Below are 17,314 nucleotides of genomic sequence, written 5' to 3'. Positions count from 1 at the left end.
CTGTAGCTGGGTGTTATAGACATTTCCTAGCATCATGTTCATGTTGTCTTGTGCTACAGCAGCAGGTTTGTGTAAAGCTTTTGGCAAGGAATTTTGCTCACTCATTAAGCATGTTAAAGCACCAGCCGGCTTCACTTTTAAGAGGCTAAACTAATAAAAACATTAAGGCTCTTCATTGCCTAAGGAACTTGCTGAGTCTCATCAGCAATAAAACAAACTTACCTGTCTGTTCGCAATCATCTGTAGAGTGAAATAGGACTTGTGCGCAGGTCAGTGTACAATTTTTATATACCTCAGTACCTGGAATAGAGAAGGTCCTGGCCTTAGGGCGTGGCCTTTGTGTATTTGATACAAGGAACCAGAGTTGGATGTGTTTGGGGACTTTTTTTTTTTTTTTTTTTGGAAACTGGCATTTAAAACGTTCTAAGCAAGCAAGCAGTACACTATGAATACAATTCCAAGCTTTGTTTTCAGTTTTGACTGGCATGTAACAGGATGAAAGAGGCCATGGATGGAAAGAGGTCAATGTGCAGCAAGTAGTCTGTTCTAAAATGGATGCTATAAGAAACATTTCCATTTTGGCCACATTTGTTATAATTTGTTGAAGGCGAAAAAAAGCCACCTTTGATCCTAATTTTCTTACAGAGCTACATGAGCTGAAGAATCCTCAGCATCCACTAAAGTGCCTGTGATCCCAAAAATAAGTGTTGTGGTTCCACCTGCCAGCATCTACGGCTCTGCATGAAATGGTATTAGTGTAGCAGCTGGCAAGTGGAACCATGGCACACAGCAGGGGACACAAACATCCAAAACAATCATAAGTATCAAATGCTGAAAATTGTGTATCTGGTGTAACCCTTGAAGAGAGACAGCAGGCAAGACTGTAAATAGCATTTCTATTCTACACGGTGCTATTTAAATTATTTTTGCTTTAAAAGTAAAAATTATATTCCACATAAGACTGCCGACTAAGAGAGCCCTTTTATCATTCTATATTCTTGTTATTATGACCGTCCTAATTATAAGGTTCACTCATCTTTCCTTTTCTCTTTCAGGGGAGAGTTTGCTCTGTGGCTGGATGGAGACCTCTACCACGGGAGAAGTCACTCATGTAAAACCTTTGGAAATACTACACTTTCTAAGAAAGAAGATTTCATTGTCCAAGACATTGAAATTTGGGCATTCGAGTAAATATGTAAATAGAGCACAGAATATCTCCTCAAGCCTGTACAGAAGAGAGGAGGAGAGACTCAATGTACTGCGGCTTACTAATATATACCCTTTTAAAATATTTGTATTTTTGTTAATATTTAACCATAGTAATTTTTTATTTTTTCGGTAGTTATATCTATTTTCGAACATGAATATTGGGTGAAGCTGTAACTGTACGTTTTTGATGAATGTCGTAACTCCGTCACTTTCTCTGTCACCGGCTCAAGTCCAGAAGATGGGTGCAGAAGTACACATATCACAAGCAGACTGCACTTATCTTACATGTGGTCAGCTGTGAGATTAGAACAGCTGTTGCATTGATTAACTTTCCCCCAGTATAAAAAAGGTTTAGATACAAGCATCACATACTTCAAGGATACATACATCTAAAAATTATATTTTGGATGTGAGCTGGCACTGATGAATTACCCACATCACTGAGTGGAGGGTTCTGAAGAATATGGTTGATCATGTGTCAGCTTGCTTTTGTGTAGGAAAGATGAGAATATGCTGTGAGGGGTTGTTTTCTGTAAACCTGAGAAAATTGCTGTCCCCCTGGAAATGCTAGTTTTTTCCATTCTAATTTAATGGCTCTTTGATTTTCACAAGCATTAAGCCAAAGCAAGTATGCAGATTAGAAAAGTAAGAGTGAAGTAAAAACTGATTCTCATTCTTGCTCTTGGTGTGTGTCCCAGCAAGTATTGAATCCATTATTTACCTGGACAGCCAGATAGCTACCATTTTGAGCAATGGAAGCCTTTGTACTTTGTACAGGTCCAAGATAAGGAAAATAGAGAAATCTTGATTTTTCTGTTGGCCATACTCTTTCAAAATTCAACCTGCCATTTCACCCACTGAGGGCAAAATAAAACATTAATTTGGTAGAACCCATCCCTGCATTTTTGTTCGACTGCCTCCTAATTTCCCAGCCAGAGCCCTATAATTCATGGGGCAGAATAAACCCTTCCTCCTGCAAGCCAGTGTTTAATGTTGGTAGGACCAAGTTGGGGGTTGGCTTTAGAAACTGAGCTTACACTGAGTTTTTTTTTTTTTTTTTACTTAGAGGAACTAAACTCAAAATTGCAAAAAAATAAAATACACTTACCTTACACTTACCAAATACACTTACCTTTAATCCTGCAGGGCAGTCGCTCCAGGGGTGTCCTGCATTGGGTCCTGGGATTTGTCTTGGAGCCGGCGCTCCGGGTGCCGCCATCTTCTCTTCTTCTTCCTGTTCATCCTACATCACCCGACCCAGGCAATTAGATCAGGCGACATAGAATGAAAAAAAAAATTGACAATCTCACTGCCAGTGCTCAACCCAGAAATTTTTTTAAGCCGGGTGGGAAGAAATTTAAGGTGGGTGGCAGCCCCTGTATTGTGAACAAACTCTTTCGTAACCACCCAAAAACAGCTGGGTGGGTGCTGAAAAGTGCCGGGTGGTGCGCCCAGCTAAAAGTGCTAGGGGAGAACCCTGCTCACTGCGCATGCGTGAGATTGGCCAATTTTTTTTTTTGGGCACAAAAAGGCTCGGGCATGCGCAGAAGGAGCGTTGCGCTCCCAATTATTCTTGACCGCCTAGGCGGTGCTGCACCCTTTAAAAAAACAAAAAATTTTTATTGAACAAAAAAGGATTATCTACCCTTTTTATGTAAAGTGAAAATTGAAAATTAAGGTACACTTATGGGGGAGCAATGGGAAAGCATTTATCAATTGAAGAGCAAGTTGGTCATCAAAACAGAACTTTTTGCTTTGCCCTGAATTGGGTAATCAATTTTGAGTGATTACTGCCAAAATGAATCACCTAATGACAGTGATTGGAACAAAATGATAGTGTAACACTTTCCCAGTAAATCCTGCACAATGAAGAATAAAGATTCCGTTGTTTAAGTCATGAAGATGATACAAACAGGTGAAGCAACCAATCCCTGCCTGCCCACACCAAAATAATAGTATTCAATGGTCCTGGAGTTAAAAGCTCTAAGGAACATCCAGACCAGTTGGTTTAGCAACTATATTTATTTGATTTGGAGATCCAAACACATTAATTATACATACCTTGTGAATTCTTAGACAGTGGGGGATTAACACAAGCAGGAAAGTCTATTGTAGTTTTGTATCGGGTGCATATATGTTGTACTTTTTAGTACCCAATCAAAATGGTTGATGTGTACGATAAGTAGACAATATTGTAACTTGTATTTTTTTGTGGAATATGCAATCTGTCCTGTGACCTCAGAGGAGAAAAATTAAACAGTCTAGGCTCTATTGGTAGCTGTTTTGTCGAGAAATCCAAGCCTTTGTGCAATAACCGCTCAGCAAAACACTTTCAGTTGGGAAGCTTCTATTCGGTGTTATGCGAGTACAGTTGCTGTTCTCAGTGTGACAGTGAGTTTATTTTTCTGTGCTGAAGATTCACCTGTTTGATAAAACTGTATATTATCTTGTAAATTTAATGTTGAAAAAGTAGCGTTGTTCTTATAGAAACGTGTTCATTCAACGGGTTTGCTTATAGCACTTTAACTTGTTTTATTTTTTTTTTTCTTTTGGAACTGAATACAAGCTAAATGCAAAGGCTTATGTAAACTTCAGATGTAGGCAACCACTGTTCATCTAATGCAGTCTTCTCATTGTGAATTTACAGGGAGTTCTGAATGTGTGCAATAGATCCGTGTTTCCTAATGCTGGTTCCTCCAAGACCACCTCTAGATTTGGGCAAAAGTTGCCATCATCATCCTATGGTCTTGGTAAACATTTTGTATTGTTGCATTTAGTACATGAGCAGTAAAAGAAACCAAGAATATTTAAACTGGATTTCAAGATGGACAATCATTTTACCTGACCCCAGGCTTAGGACTTCTATTGACTTGTGAAACACATGGTAAACTACATGCAACACAAAGGTTTAACATTTTATAAGTAGTGTATGTGAGCTGTGTGGTCTGCTGACATATCAATGACCAGGCACCTTTCCTGCCCATCTGACAAGGCCACAGAGCTTGCCCTAGAAATTTATGGCATTCAGGTGGAACTGGCTGCTGGGAGGTATGCAGCTTCTTTCTGTGTTTGATCTGTCAGCACACAGCTGATGGCATACCAGCAGATTATACTGTGACAAATGTTACAGCATGTGTTAAAGTCTCACTATCAAGTCAGATATAAAAGCAACCTGACCCTATAGCTTTCAAGTTCTGTTTACAATAATGCAGGGAAAATTGGTATTTTTCTATTTATTGGAATAAAATTGCGTTATAAGTCTACATTTTCCCTACTTACATGAGCAGAGCCTCAGTGATGACTGTGATCTGAAAATTACTTTCTTTCTACACATTGTCTAGGCCAGTGGTCTCAGCTGTGACCCCCTAAACCCATCAATGGTACGTACATGGGCATTTTGGATGTGTTTACCATCCATTTTTTAATGTACACACATTAATGTTCCTTGAAGAAAAAACAAAACTAGAACTGATTTCATAAGTTCATATGCTATGTCCCCAGGGGTGCATGCCTTCTCCACTGCCTGAACCTGTGCTAGGTCCATGTCACGCTGGCGTTTCTGCTGCTGACAGTACGTTTCTTAATGAACATTACTTACAGAATTAGCAAGGGAGCAGCCAGCCAAGTTCTCTCTAATCAAGCCAACTAGAGAGTGACACCACAGTAGTAGATAAGTGGTCAGTTTTTGATATTGGTCAGTAGTCCCCAGCAACAGAATTGCCAGTGTGACATTAAATCAACATTAATTATGTCACTTGTAAGCCCAAGACTACATCTGAAATACTGATAAAAGTTTCAAAGGTAGCAAACATGGTGAGGCAACAAATGCGTGTCAGGCTGAAAAGACCACTTGGTAAACCTGGACAGCACAAAATGTTCTCTTGATGTGACCAATGCTACTATTTTTTTATGGTGTTTATAGCTGCATGTTCCTTAACTTGTAACCATTAGATTTTTAAAAGGGTGGTTGGAATTTGTTGCTCGTCTTGCAAGAACAGCATGCGGCCCACATTGGAAAGTCTTGAGGACCAGCATTGGGAAACTATGTTTTTGAGTCTAAAGGAGGAACTGTTTGCGTTCCAAAGGTCTTTGTTGCAGTCAAACAATGTCTAAAATCCTATATCCCTATCCTGCAGGGTTAGCCTGAATCATTCAAAATAAACTTCCGTAGAAGAAGCCTGTTTAGCTGGATGGTGCTTGCCTAAATCTGGGTTAGATATTTAGCACCAGAAAACCATTAGGTTATCTGAAAATCAAGAAAAAAAATTTAAAAACTTTCAAAAAAAAAGAAGCTTATGCTTTTGGGGGAAAAAAAGGGAACACACCTTACCTGTACCGTGCTAATGCTGAATGTGAATAGACATACAGGGCATAACCTAACTGTGTACATAGCGCTATATTCCTGCTAGATCTGGTATGTAGAATAAATGTAAATATATTGGCCTCTCTCCCCTCTGGTCTTCCACAGCACTATTATTGTCTTTGTGGATTTAAGACTATTACTAATCCTGTAATGGATTTTAAGTACTATAAGGTCATAGTGATATGATTATAAATATATGTATAAATATATATAGACAATAAATACATGTACAATATTCCAGAGTTCTGCCATTTATTAGTTTGTGTGTGTTCATTACTTGCTGCCTTTTTGGCTAATGCAGTCAAGGGCTTCTCCGTTTGTTCAAAGTTTTTCGATAAGATGTCCAATCTCAGGAACAAAAATGGTACTATATTGTGAACTACCTTGTATTATATAAAGCATACATATATACAATATTTAGAACTCCTACAAAAGGAAAAGTACTTCTCTCTACCAGCCAGTTTAGGACACATTGCTATAAATGAAGACTGGAAATCTTCCGCAGATGGATCTATATACAGGAAGGGTAAAGCAGCTGCAGCAATAAAGACCTGACATTGAAGAGGACCTTTCGGTGACGTAAATGGAAAACAGGTGATCGGCTGTTTGAAAGCTGATATCAGAAAAAAACTGTACCCAGTCCATTTTAACTAATTCAAAGTATGCACAGTGCCGATGGTTTAAACTAAATTACAAGTGAAACAATACACAAACTTCAATTACCTGTATCATTCAGTTGCCACTCGTGACCCAAGGATGTACAGATATCAAACTGAGAACACTTGATCAGGGGGACAACTATGGATCACATATCTGACCATTGAAAACCATCCTGGAACAAGTATGTAGTTACGGCATTCTGAATGCAGAAGTATACGTAATTCTTGCTTTGGTGGCTTAGAAAAAAAACATGACCGCTGGGCAACTAGTATTCCTTGCAAACTATATATTTATCTCCATACGTATTCTGAGGCAATGATTCAAATTCTTGAAGGAAAATGTCATCATGGCAACCTCCTAGACTAGAATTTTTGAAGGCAATGTCTATAAGGGTTGTCCCCATATTTTCTTTTTTATGGATTTATGGAGCACGAAAGGGTTAACACCTGTGGTATGGGTGAGGTTCATCAACAACACCTTGAGAAAGCCATACAAATACATCCAACCTCAATAAAGCGCAGTTAGTGAAAATTTGACCTTAAACATCGTTATTGCAGAATGTCACATCCTAACCTCCCAAGTCCAGCCTGCATCATTTTTATATTGACGGTTATGGTAGTTTGAGAACAGCAATCCATTGGCACCCATAAATGAGTGACCACCTTGCAAAATTTAAAAAAAGTGATATGTCTATATTATATGACATAGATATATAAAGCTGAACATGGACAAAAAAAAGCAACAACTTTTACTATTGTAAATAGTTTATAGTAGTAGAAAAACAATAAAACTTTGAATAAGTCAATAAATAATATAAAAATAGGTTGATATTGTCCCAACCCTCCATACAGAGCTGTACACGGAAGGTTTCTGGTTCTATAGATCTGACTCATCAGATAATCTTTGTGTCTAAAGAAAAACTGCAAAATTAAGACCTATTTACCAATCCATCTATTCCAGTCAATTTCCAGAGATATATGTCCGCTACGTGTCTTTTGCATTCACATAAAATTGTAAAAAATGTAGAATCAATAAAAATCCATCAACAAGAAAATTGCATCACAGATAATAAGACCAGTCCAATGTATATAATATCATTATAACATGACTTAGGTGTGGCATGTTCCAATTTATGTTTTGAGAAAATACAAGCTGGAAATAACTTGGATAAAAAGCCAACATGCTGACAAATCTGTATTATGAATGTGATTTTTTTTCACCAGTTTTCTGAACAGCATTGAAGATCAGATAGATTAAACTCTGTTCCATTCATGCAAACTGGAGGAATTTGGTTTGAATGACATTAATATGATAGCTGTACTTTAAGCACACAGTAAAATCTGTGTGCTTGAAGTACGGCTTGAGATCCACAAAACTTAAAAGCCTTCAAAGCCAGGCTGCTGGCCTGACTTTTCTTTAGTTGTGACCTACGCTAAATAATTGTTAGATCGCCTACCTGCTTCCAGCTTAAATGGACAGTAAAGCATTAGCCAATCAGAATGGACAGGAGCAACATCGGCCCATCACCCTGCCTTCCTACCCCTATGGCAGTGATGCTGCACTGTAGATTGCACAAGGTTGATATCAAGTGAAACTGAGCTATATAACCTGGATACATTGAAATTAAAAAAAAATTGTATTGTATTATATTGTTGCATTAATTGATATAAAAAAACCATAACATGCCACTTTCTGGAAAAAACTATTAAAGCTGACAAATGTTTTGTAAACACGCATATGGTCAATGGGAAAGGGACCAGCATATTGGTAAAGTAAAATTATCTAAGAAAAGTTCAGTCAGTTAAATTCTTTTGTCACAACAATGTAATTATCACATCATCGTCTCTTCCCTGCCACAACATTTCTCCTGGGAAATCCACCATCCACTGCTTCCTGGCTCTCAAAAGGATTCCCACCACTTTGTCAGAGATCCGTACGTATCTATCGAAGAGTTCTCCAAAGGTGACGCGCACCTTCCCGTCTCTCCCTGGTTTAGCCATGGTGGAGATAATAAAGCAGAGATCTTTCATTTCTCGATGTATGTGTGCTTCTGCCCTCATGGCTCTTTCAGCTGTCTTTGTTCCTTCCTTAGGACGTCCGTAGCCTTCATCCCCCTTCTGCAACCTCTGGGCCATTGCAAATTCATGGTCAAATTCATCACTGAAAGGGTTCAGCTTTTGGTTCACCACGTGGTCACCTGACCACTTCTCCCACCTTCCCTTGATGTTGTTAACTTGGCTGTAACGCTTGTAGGCTTTGTTGATGTTGTTAATTTCTGCAACTGTTTTGTTAGTCCTGAAAACAAAGGAACGGAAGGGGCTCAGTTCATCTACATCAATCAATATAAAATGGATCTCTTTGCTATATAATTTTTATTACATATAAGTTGCAATTAGTATTCAAGTAACAGAACTGAATATTGGTGTGTTAATTTTCTATTGGTCAATCAATTTTAAAGCAAAGCTGTAAAAAAAATTATTCTAATTAAAGTGAACATTATGAAAAACACATTCCCGTTGGATATATTCTTTGAAAAGGTCATAATCATACACAAAGGTCATAATCATACACGCAACAGCTAAAGTTAAATCCATATTTTCAAACTTCACACCTGGTCATTTAACTTGATGGACTGATCAGTAGGATGCTTGGGGTAGTGGGAAGGGTTGAGCCCTATAGAAGTCAGTAGATAGAGTGGTCAGTACGGGATGCCACCCTGTTTTTTCAGGACAGAAGGAATGAGGTTGGGTCTATACCTCCAGTATGGCTGAAGTTCAACACCTTGAGAAGCCCAGCTGAATACAAAGAGCTCATACAACCTTCATGCTGAAGTGTAAACTGGATCTTAAACCCCAAAATTGGTTCTTTGGGCCTCAATTTTTAGAAAAATAGAGATTTGCATGTACCATGCTACCCGTGCCTTGTTTTGTCTTGCAGGGTTCCTAATTGAAGGTAAACTTTGAATTACCCACAAATCTTTACTTTGACTTTCCCAAAACTTTTACTTTTAATAACATTTTCATTTAAACTTAGTAGTTTGCCAAGTACTTTTTTTCTGAAGCTTCTTTTTTCTAGAAACTTCTTGCTATAACGGAGATTGCAGAGCACGTTCCCTAAGCTTCTCATAAATCGTGTTTGCTATTGACTGAATGGATCACCTGTTGGAACATTGCCTGGGATGAGTCTGGCTCTGGAGCTCAAAATGCAACTAACGTACCCTGCATACAAATATCTCCCAACCTCGTCTGATCGATCCCCCAATGTGTATAAGTAGCACAGACCTCACAGTGGAAAATTACAGCTTCATAAATGATTGATTATTTAATACTTTGGGATTATTCAACATTTTATTCATTATCTGCTTTTGGAGAAATGAGAGATTTTATATTTAATGCGGGCTCTTAGACCTTTGTGTCTCAGGCATAATAATATAAATATATATATATATATATATAAATATATATATATGTATATATATATATATATATATATGCTTTTCAAGACTTGATCTGCATGTTAACAAGCTCAGAACAATATAATATAGATGCATCTCAAGGGGAGGAAAAGAGAGAATGTTTATTTACCTGCACCTTCTTTTGCAAATGTTAGTTTTAATGGATGTCTGGCTTAAAGTGGAACTAAAGTCCCTAAAACTGGCAATCAGGCCGGTGTTTATTGTAGAAAGGGAGGTGCAATGTCCTATCTGCAATAACCCTTCTTACCTGCCTGATGGCTACCCAGCTGTCAAATGTCACTGTCGCTGTGCATGGAGGGGTACCCGGCAATCCAGATTTCCCTTGTGAGTTGCAGAAATGAATGAACTCCTGCACGGGAGTTCTGTAATTCTGGCCCAGCCACAAGAGCCAAGAAAACGAAGAAAGGAAAAAGATGGCGGCACCTTACAACTGATCGGGGGCAGGTATCACTGGTTTAGTTTAGCTTTAATGTGTATGTATAGCCAACACATTTTTGGTTTTGGATAAAGTAACAAAGAATTAAATGCCCCGGTAGGTGTTTATTTCTGTATAGACTCACTGGAGAGATTCACCTATTTGTTATGTTGGATGTTTTCTGCAAGACAAAATGTGATGGAAATCTAAAATTTGACAGTTGTCTTAGAACATAAGATAAAGGTAAGTATTCCCATGGGGTCACCTGTTCTGGTGACATCAGTTTAAGGCCACATCTAAGGGCAAATTATCAGGCTGGCCAGGAATCCAAAGTGAATTCAACAGCAGACCGATTAAAAGCAACTGTGCTTTTTTGGTCCTTAATCAGATGTGGACCAATCAGTAAAGCTAATAGGAAAGTATACATTTGGAAGTTGCTTTAATAATGGAAAGGAATTTGCATATATTTCCCCACTTGCATTTGAAAGAGAGGCAGTAAAGGGAAATCTTTCCAGTAGAACATAGGCAGCAGCAAAAGTGAGCTGACATTTAGGCTATTCACACACTTTAATATTTTTGATCTGCGAACCCAGAGTAAGCATACAGCTAATTGAAGCCGGATAAGTCAAGTTGGAAACTCCGAAAGTAATGGATGCAACCAAAGAATAAGTTTAAAGTCCTATATTATCCCTAATAAAGTTCAAGTGATTAGAATGGTAAAAGATTTATTTTGAAAATGAAGCAAATGTGAAATGTGTTATTATTAAAGTAAATTACCAAAGATTTTGATGCTTCTGCAAAAACTGCAGGAAAAATGACGTGTCTTAACCCATAACAGCCAATCAGAGCTCAGCTTTCATTACCCTGCCTATTCTTTCTTAAAATGTTTTCCCCTACAGCCACAAGAATTAACTATTTTATTTACTGTAATAGAAAATATAGGGGAAAATCAAAAGAAAATGTAAAAAATATAACATTGGCAGTCATTCGGCAGAGCTGTGGCCCCAGATGCTGAAATAATACTGTTACAGTACCTTTAGGAATGTAGTTGATGATTCTGACTGCTGACATGGCTGTCATGGTGAGTCAGCTGGCTGAGCCCTTTAATTAAAAAGTAACTCCAACCAAAGCTGTCAATGTTTCTAGTTAGGGTGAAATGGTAAAGAGCCCTATTTCTTTTTATTTTTTATTTTTGCCAACTGCATTGTCTGTGTCTGTCACCATTTGTCCCAGTGACCATTTCACGGACATAAAATGTATGAGGGAATCTAACATTTCACAACTGCCACCTGAACGATGATGGAGGGGATACATGGAGACATTTTTTTAAGTTTTCGTAAGAGGGGGTCCCATTCAAGATTTCCATTCCAGATTTTTTTTGACCCTACGGTATTCCTAGGAAAGGAAGTGCAGGGAAATCTGGCTGATGGGACACATACAGCAATAAAAGCCTGACTGTGTTTATAACTCTTTGCCACTCTATCCATAAAAGTTTGCTTGGGGTTAGACTTTACATTCTAGCTTAGGATTTACATTCTTTACATTCTAACATTTAATATCACACTATACAAAAACTTACTGTGAATTATAGGACCGCTTAATTCTCGCAGTGTCCTCCTTGTTCTCCTCAAAGATCTCTGTCTTCTTCTCTGGTTTACCTTCTTCATTATCTCCAAAGCCACTGTCTTCAGTTTCTAGGCTTTCACTTCGACATTCGCCAAGCTTTGGCAAAGTTCTGGAAGATGTTTCGGTTTCTTCATCATGTTCCATCTGCTTCCAGCTTTTGGTGAGCTGGGACACCATATTGGAGCACTTCCTCCTCCGGGTTGGAGACACATTGCCTTGCAAGAGTTTATCCACCATGAAGTCATCATATTTCTGGGTACTTGGATCTTTTTCATATTTCTCTGTTAATGAACCAATATCCATTCCTTTCTCCTGGGCTTTACTTGTGAAACTTTTTGTCACAGATATAGTTTTGATGTGCGTTTCTTCATTCTCCTCTGAAGGTGATAAAACATTTTTTGGTTGAACAACAACTGCAGGTTTCAATTTCACATTCAATGTTGGCTTGTGGTTCTCCGTAACATCATCTTCAGTGTTTGGAACCCAACCCGAGGGTTCTTGTGCTTGCTTTGTTGAATGTTCGGATGCCCATTGTTGCCAACCTTTGGTTAAGCTGGACACTAAGGTTGCAGTCCGGATCTTCCTTATGGCTCGTTGGGCAGGATTTATTGTTTTTGTGTCATTTGGAGCCATATTTTTCAGCTATACTGGTTTTTTTTCCACCAATGAAGAATAAAATCTTGAACCTGTTCTCCTGACTCACTTCTAACAGCTGAATGGAGGGTGCTGGCTTTTTAAAGGGGGTGGTTGCTTTACGTTCTTGGAAAATATGCCTGGCATTTGTGACGGGCATCTGCCCACTGTGACACTGTTACTTTTTACAGAGTGACGGCTTATGTTTCATCACAAGAGCAGATGGAAATTACAGATGGTAAACAAAGCAAGGCCGGCATACACAGAGCTCAGAGGCTGTCAGGTAATCCATAGCTTTGTCTTTACATGTTCAATCATTGACCTTAACAGAAATAAATGTAATTGTAAAATTAAAAGAAAATACAAATACCCTTTTTGTTGACTTGTAATTTAACTAAAATATACTTTTAGAAACACATTTTGATTACCTAAAGTATATCTAAACCCAAGAATAAATACTTAATATATTGCAATCCTTCGGTACGGTGGTTGTGTTGGATTTCTATTGTCATGATTGCAGATGCAGAACACCATGATCCTTTTAAAAACCCTAAACTAAAATCTTTGAACACTAAACATTTTTTAAAGCTGGTATATGTAAACTGCAGATCTTTATGTGATAGATATATGGTAAAGTGAGATTTTATGTGGTCCAAATCAAAGAACAACTTAGGGTGACAATGTTGTTTGTTCTATAGATACAGTATGCTAAGTGTGTCGAAGTGTCACAATAGGACAGGAAGAGACAAATAAGAGAAAATCACACAAATTCAGCCACCACATTAAAGGACTAGTTAACTGCAATATATTGTATTTTTATTTTTGAGTTTTTGCTGCCCCTTGGTGATCTCAGTTGAGGCCCCCTATATCTTTATAACTGAGTTCATATATCTCAGTTTTCAGCCACTGAGTTAGGTTTTTATGATTTACACACTTTTGTCTTTTTTACTTGACTTTTGTGTTAAGCCAGTTAAGCATAGTAAACAATATATACATAAAGTCTTATCTAGAGGTGTACAGCTTAAGAACACAAGTGTACAAATAGAGGTAGGGGCCTTTAATATTTGATGTGAAGCTAAGTGCAAAGTATATATTCTGTCACCATGTTTGGCAGAGGAGTGGGCTGTTCCCTCTAATGAGATTACCAGATGCTAGTTGAGCTGCACTAATTGTATATTTTCCCCGATAGTTAAATTTGTTATCAGGCAGGGCTTTAGTGCAGAAAGGGACTGGTGATCTTCTGCAATAAGCATTTTACCTACCTGATTGCACTGTGAAACCCTCAAAATTGGTACATCATTCTGGCCCAGCCAATCAAGATGGCCAAAGATTGTGAGAAATGGGAAGAAGATAGTGGCGCCCTTCAATGGAACAAGGACAGGAGAGTATCGCATGGTTTAGTTTTGCTTTATGACTCCCTTTAGACTTGCAGTTGCACCAGTTAGCTGCTCACAACCTCCGACCAAATACTATGCTGTCAACTTTGCCTTGCAGTTGGGTGCAGTTAATGGTGAGGTGCGGTTCTTTCTTTAATAGAGGTTAAACACCGTCTACCCAGGAAACCACTTTGTTGCTTTCAGGAACCACACCCCAATCCACCACCTCATGTTACTTAAAATGGTTCTTCACCACTTTCATTCAGCTTAATCAGAATGGTGCAGTCAACAGGAAGTCTGAAATGGCCCTAGGTAACACGCCAAATAAACAGATGCCACACAAGTTTACTTTATTATGGGACAGTAACCTAAAATCCTCAGCGTTTTTACATTCACCACTTTTACCTATAAAACTTTTAGTAAATCTCATCTTAAACTTTCTCTGCTTCGGATTAAACTCCAGAAGTAATATCCCTAATAATTATAAAGATGATTTATACTCCTTTTTGCTGAGAAGAGACTGTCATAATTAAACACTAGATAATGCCCATGGGGACTAAATGCTCCAATTCGCAATATTGCAATACCAGCAGCTAATGAATTCATGAATAATCAGTAGAATAATATGCAATGAATCGTCCTGGATGGTAAACTAATCCTTTATAGATCCTGCTTAAAAGAAGCTGGTTCTGGTAAAAATAGGGTGATACCAATGTTATTCTTTTTCTGAAAATTTTTGTAGGTTGGTTGTGGCTGGCTTCAATATGTACTATTGGTAAACCCATAACTATCCCTATGGTGGTGATGGAATTGGTGGTGGGTGGTTTGACATATACTTACCTTTCGATGTATCCTCCTCCAGTGGCCACAGGTCTAAATTCTTCTCTGTCCAAAGATGTCATCCCCCTCTTATGGGTCCCATTGCGCTCTTCTTTAGGCCAGTGGATATCCACTGACCATGTAACTTTTATTCATGTGCACAGAAGTTTCATCAGCCTTGGGGCCTAGTTCTTTTTCCAGCATACTCAGCCAGGCTGTACTTTATTTCTGCCATAAAAAAAAAACATTTCTTACTACAATTATTTAAAGCTGAACTTTTGTTTCACTTTACGTGTGCATGAACGTTTGCCTGGCATTTAAAATGACTTAACAAGTTACAGTAAAGTAAATTTTGCTCTGTAATGCCCTCCTAAGTTTCAAAACCCTGTAATATTAAAAAAATTCACCTGTAAAAAAAAGATGGAAAATACTTATTGTTACTCAAGGCTTCTACCGCCGCCATCTGAGTGATGTCCCAATCCTTCCAGCAAGATCCTAGGGAGGATGAGGAGTTCAAAGCTTACAAGAAGATTTTTCTACAATGTGCTATAGCACTATTGTTGGAGATTTGGGTTACTTGGCGTTTCCAGTAATTTCACCCTCTTCAGTGCAAATGTTGGGGTTCAGGCAGCATTTCTCCACCTTTATAATATGGGGAAACCTTTTAAGAAAACTGTGCTATAATTTACTATATCAGAGCTCACAGTACATTAGCATGGTAATCAGTGGGAAGAAGGACTCTTACATTTCTGACCATTAGGAAAAATATCACCCTCTTTGCTCAAGGAACCCCTAGCTACCGCTTGAGGAACCATAGGGGTTCACAGAACTGTGGTTGAGATGGGGAGGGCAGGGGTCATGTAATAATTAGGTCTTACATTTCAATGCAAGTTATGTATTACCATGAAGGATTTCCCTGCTTCACTTTACTTCTACAATTAGAGTCATAGTCTTGAAACAGGCATACCATAAACTTGGGTCATTACCTAATTTATGGTCACGATAAGACATTTATTTATAATGACCAATCAGCTTTCATCTTTAGGCACCCAGAAAAATGAAGCTAATAGGCTGTAAGGGTTATTGCATATTTCCATTTGGCAAATTAAATAACAACCTACATTTTATAGCTTCTACTCGATAAAATGAGTACATTATGCAAAGATAAAGTGGAATCTTCTCCATATACTGCATTCATCACCATGTTCTGCAATTCCTTTAAGAGAACGTACAGTGCTGTCTGCGGAATGAAACCAGAAACTGTCTCATGGATTATAAGGAGCAGATGACACTTTAGATGACAAGATAGAGCCAAGGCAATCAGCACATTTGAAGTGTCAAAAATGGTGACAGTATGAATATTTTTGAAGACGTATGAAACATTCTCCATCCAACCTGCAGCATTAATGCAACCTGCTTTTTTTATACATTCTCCATGTCATACATAGAGACAGAACCATTGGGGGCACTACCGCTTGTATGGAGGAGGTGTGACCCCTGAGAAGGGCCAAGGTGCAGAGTCTAAGCAGTAACGGGGTCTTCTCTAGAGCCTCTGATGGTGAGGATGTTGCGCCGATTACTGCCGGGTTGCGGTCCTTGGGCACACCAAGGTGGGCAGGCACACTACAAAATCACAAGGCAGGAGGATAGTCTAGGAAGGCCGGGGTCAAGGCAGCAAGCAAGAGAGGTCAGGTCACACGCCAGGGGTCAATAGCCAAGGATCCAGGGGACAGACACTATTGACACAGGGGAACACAGGAGACACTGTGGATATCCCTGACTCTTGTGTGCCTCCTGTTGCTTCCAGACAGACAGGAACAGACAGGAGACAGGAGATTAGATAACGAGAGGTAACGCAGGAGCTGGACAGAGGAAACACTGATTTAAGCCAAATGGTGTACAGGAACTAGCTCACAGGACTAGGGGCTCAAAACACGTTTTAGGAACACAGAGTGCAGTGTGTGAGCTAGCTAAATAGCCAGGGCTGATCAAGAGGCTACTGGCTACTTTCTGATTGGCCTGCGGATTGGATGGAATTGATAAAGTTTAGAAACGGAGGCACGCCCAGAGTCAGAACTGCCCGCATGCACAGGAGAGAGGTGCCTGCGCTTTAGTGAGGAAGAGGTAAATGTGACACTCCAAAGATTATGGTTGGCAAGTACTGGGATTAACCCCCCTGGCAGTAATCCCGAGTGACTCGGGTTGGATTTTACCTGCAAATAGTGGTAATCCTGAGTTACACTCTGGGTCGCTTTAAACTAACAAAAAAAAACACTTACCTTGTTCTGTCACTGTCCCCTGGTGTCCTGTTGGTCCCCGCAGGTCCTGGGGACACGTCTTGCTCCTTCGATCTCCAGCTGCGAAGTGTCAATTCGATCTACAGGGTTTTCCAGGTGACGTCGGTACATGTGTTGGTGCAGCTGGGACTTGGCGGCGGGAAATTTAAATAATTTTGTATTGGATTCAATACAAAAAGGCTGTATTGAGTCAAATACAAATAAATATTCATATAATATATATATTTATATATATAATTATATTTTATATATGTATTATATATGCTACTGTACCCTTATATTACATTTTAATTATTTATTTATTTATTTTTTACAGATTTTTGTGTTTTTTCTTTATTTTTAAGTTTATTATTGAATTTAATAAATTTAATAAATATTTGTCAGTTATGCCTAACAAATACAGCCTACAATGTAAAATAAATTTCTATGCAAAAAAAAAAA

The 17,314-nt window shown here is 38.6% G+C and overlaps 2 protein-coding genes across 2 annotated transcripts in view; one reads left to right on the top strand and one right to left on the bottom strand.

Annotated features, from left to right (window-relative positions):
• Positions 1-5,807, top strand: part of OXR1 (oxidation resistance 1) — a 79,701-nt gene extending 73,894 nt beyond the window's left edge. Inside the window, exon 14 of the mRNA XM_072413239.1 lies at positions 974-5,807. Within this exon, the coding sequence (XP_072269340.1) occupies positions 974-1,191 (218 nt within the window). The 3' untranslated portion in view covers positions 1,192-5,807. The remainder of the gene's footprint in view (positions 1-973) is intronic.
• A 1,118-nt stretch (positions 5,808-6,925) lies between these two features.
• ABRA (actin binding Rho activating protein) lies at positions 6,926-12,459 on the bottom strand. The gene is made up of 2 exons (XM_072410742.1): positions 11,702-12,459; positions 6,926-8,527 (listed from the first exon to the last, which is right to left on the bottom strand). The coding sequence occupies exons 1-2, from the start codon at positions 12,379-12,381 to the stop codon at positions 8,047-8,049; spliced, it is 1,161 nt and encodes a 386-aa protein (XP_072266843.1). The 5' UTR covers positions 12,382-12,459; the 3' UTR covers positions 6,926-8,046.
• Positions 12,460-17,314: the final 4,855 nt, after the last annotated feature.

Source organism: Pyxicephalus adspersus, chromosome 5, assembly GCF_032062135.1.
Source record: "Pyxicephalus adspersus chromosome 5, UCB_Pads_2.0, whole genome shotgun sequence".
Lineage (NCBI taxonomy): Eukaryota > Metazoa > Chordata > Amphibia > Anura > Pyxicephalidae > Pyxicephalus > Pyxicephalus adspersus.
Note: the sequence above shows the minus strand (reverse complement) of the source record. Positions and strands in the feature narration are given on the sequence as shown.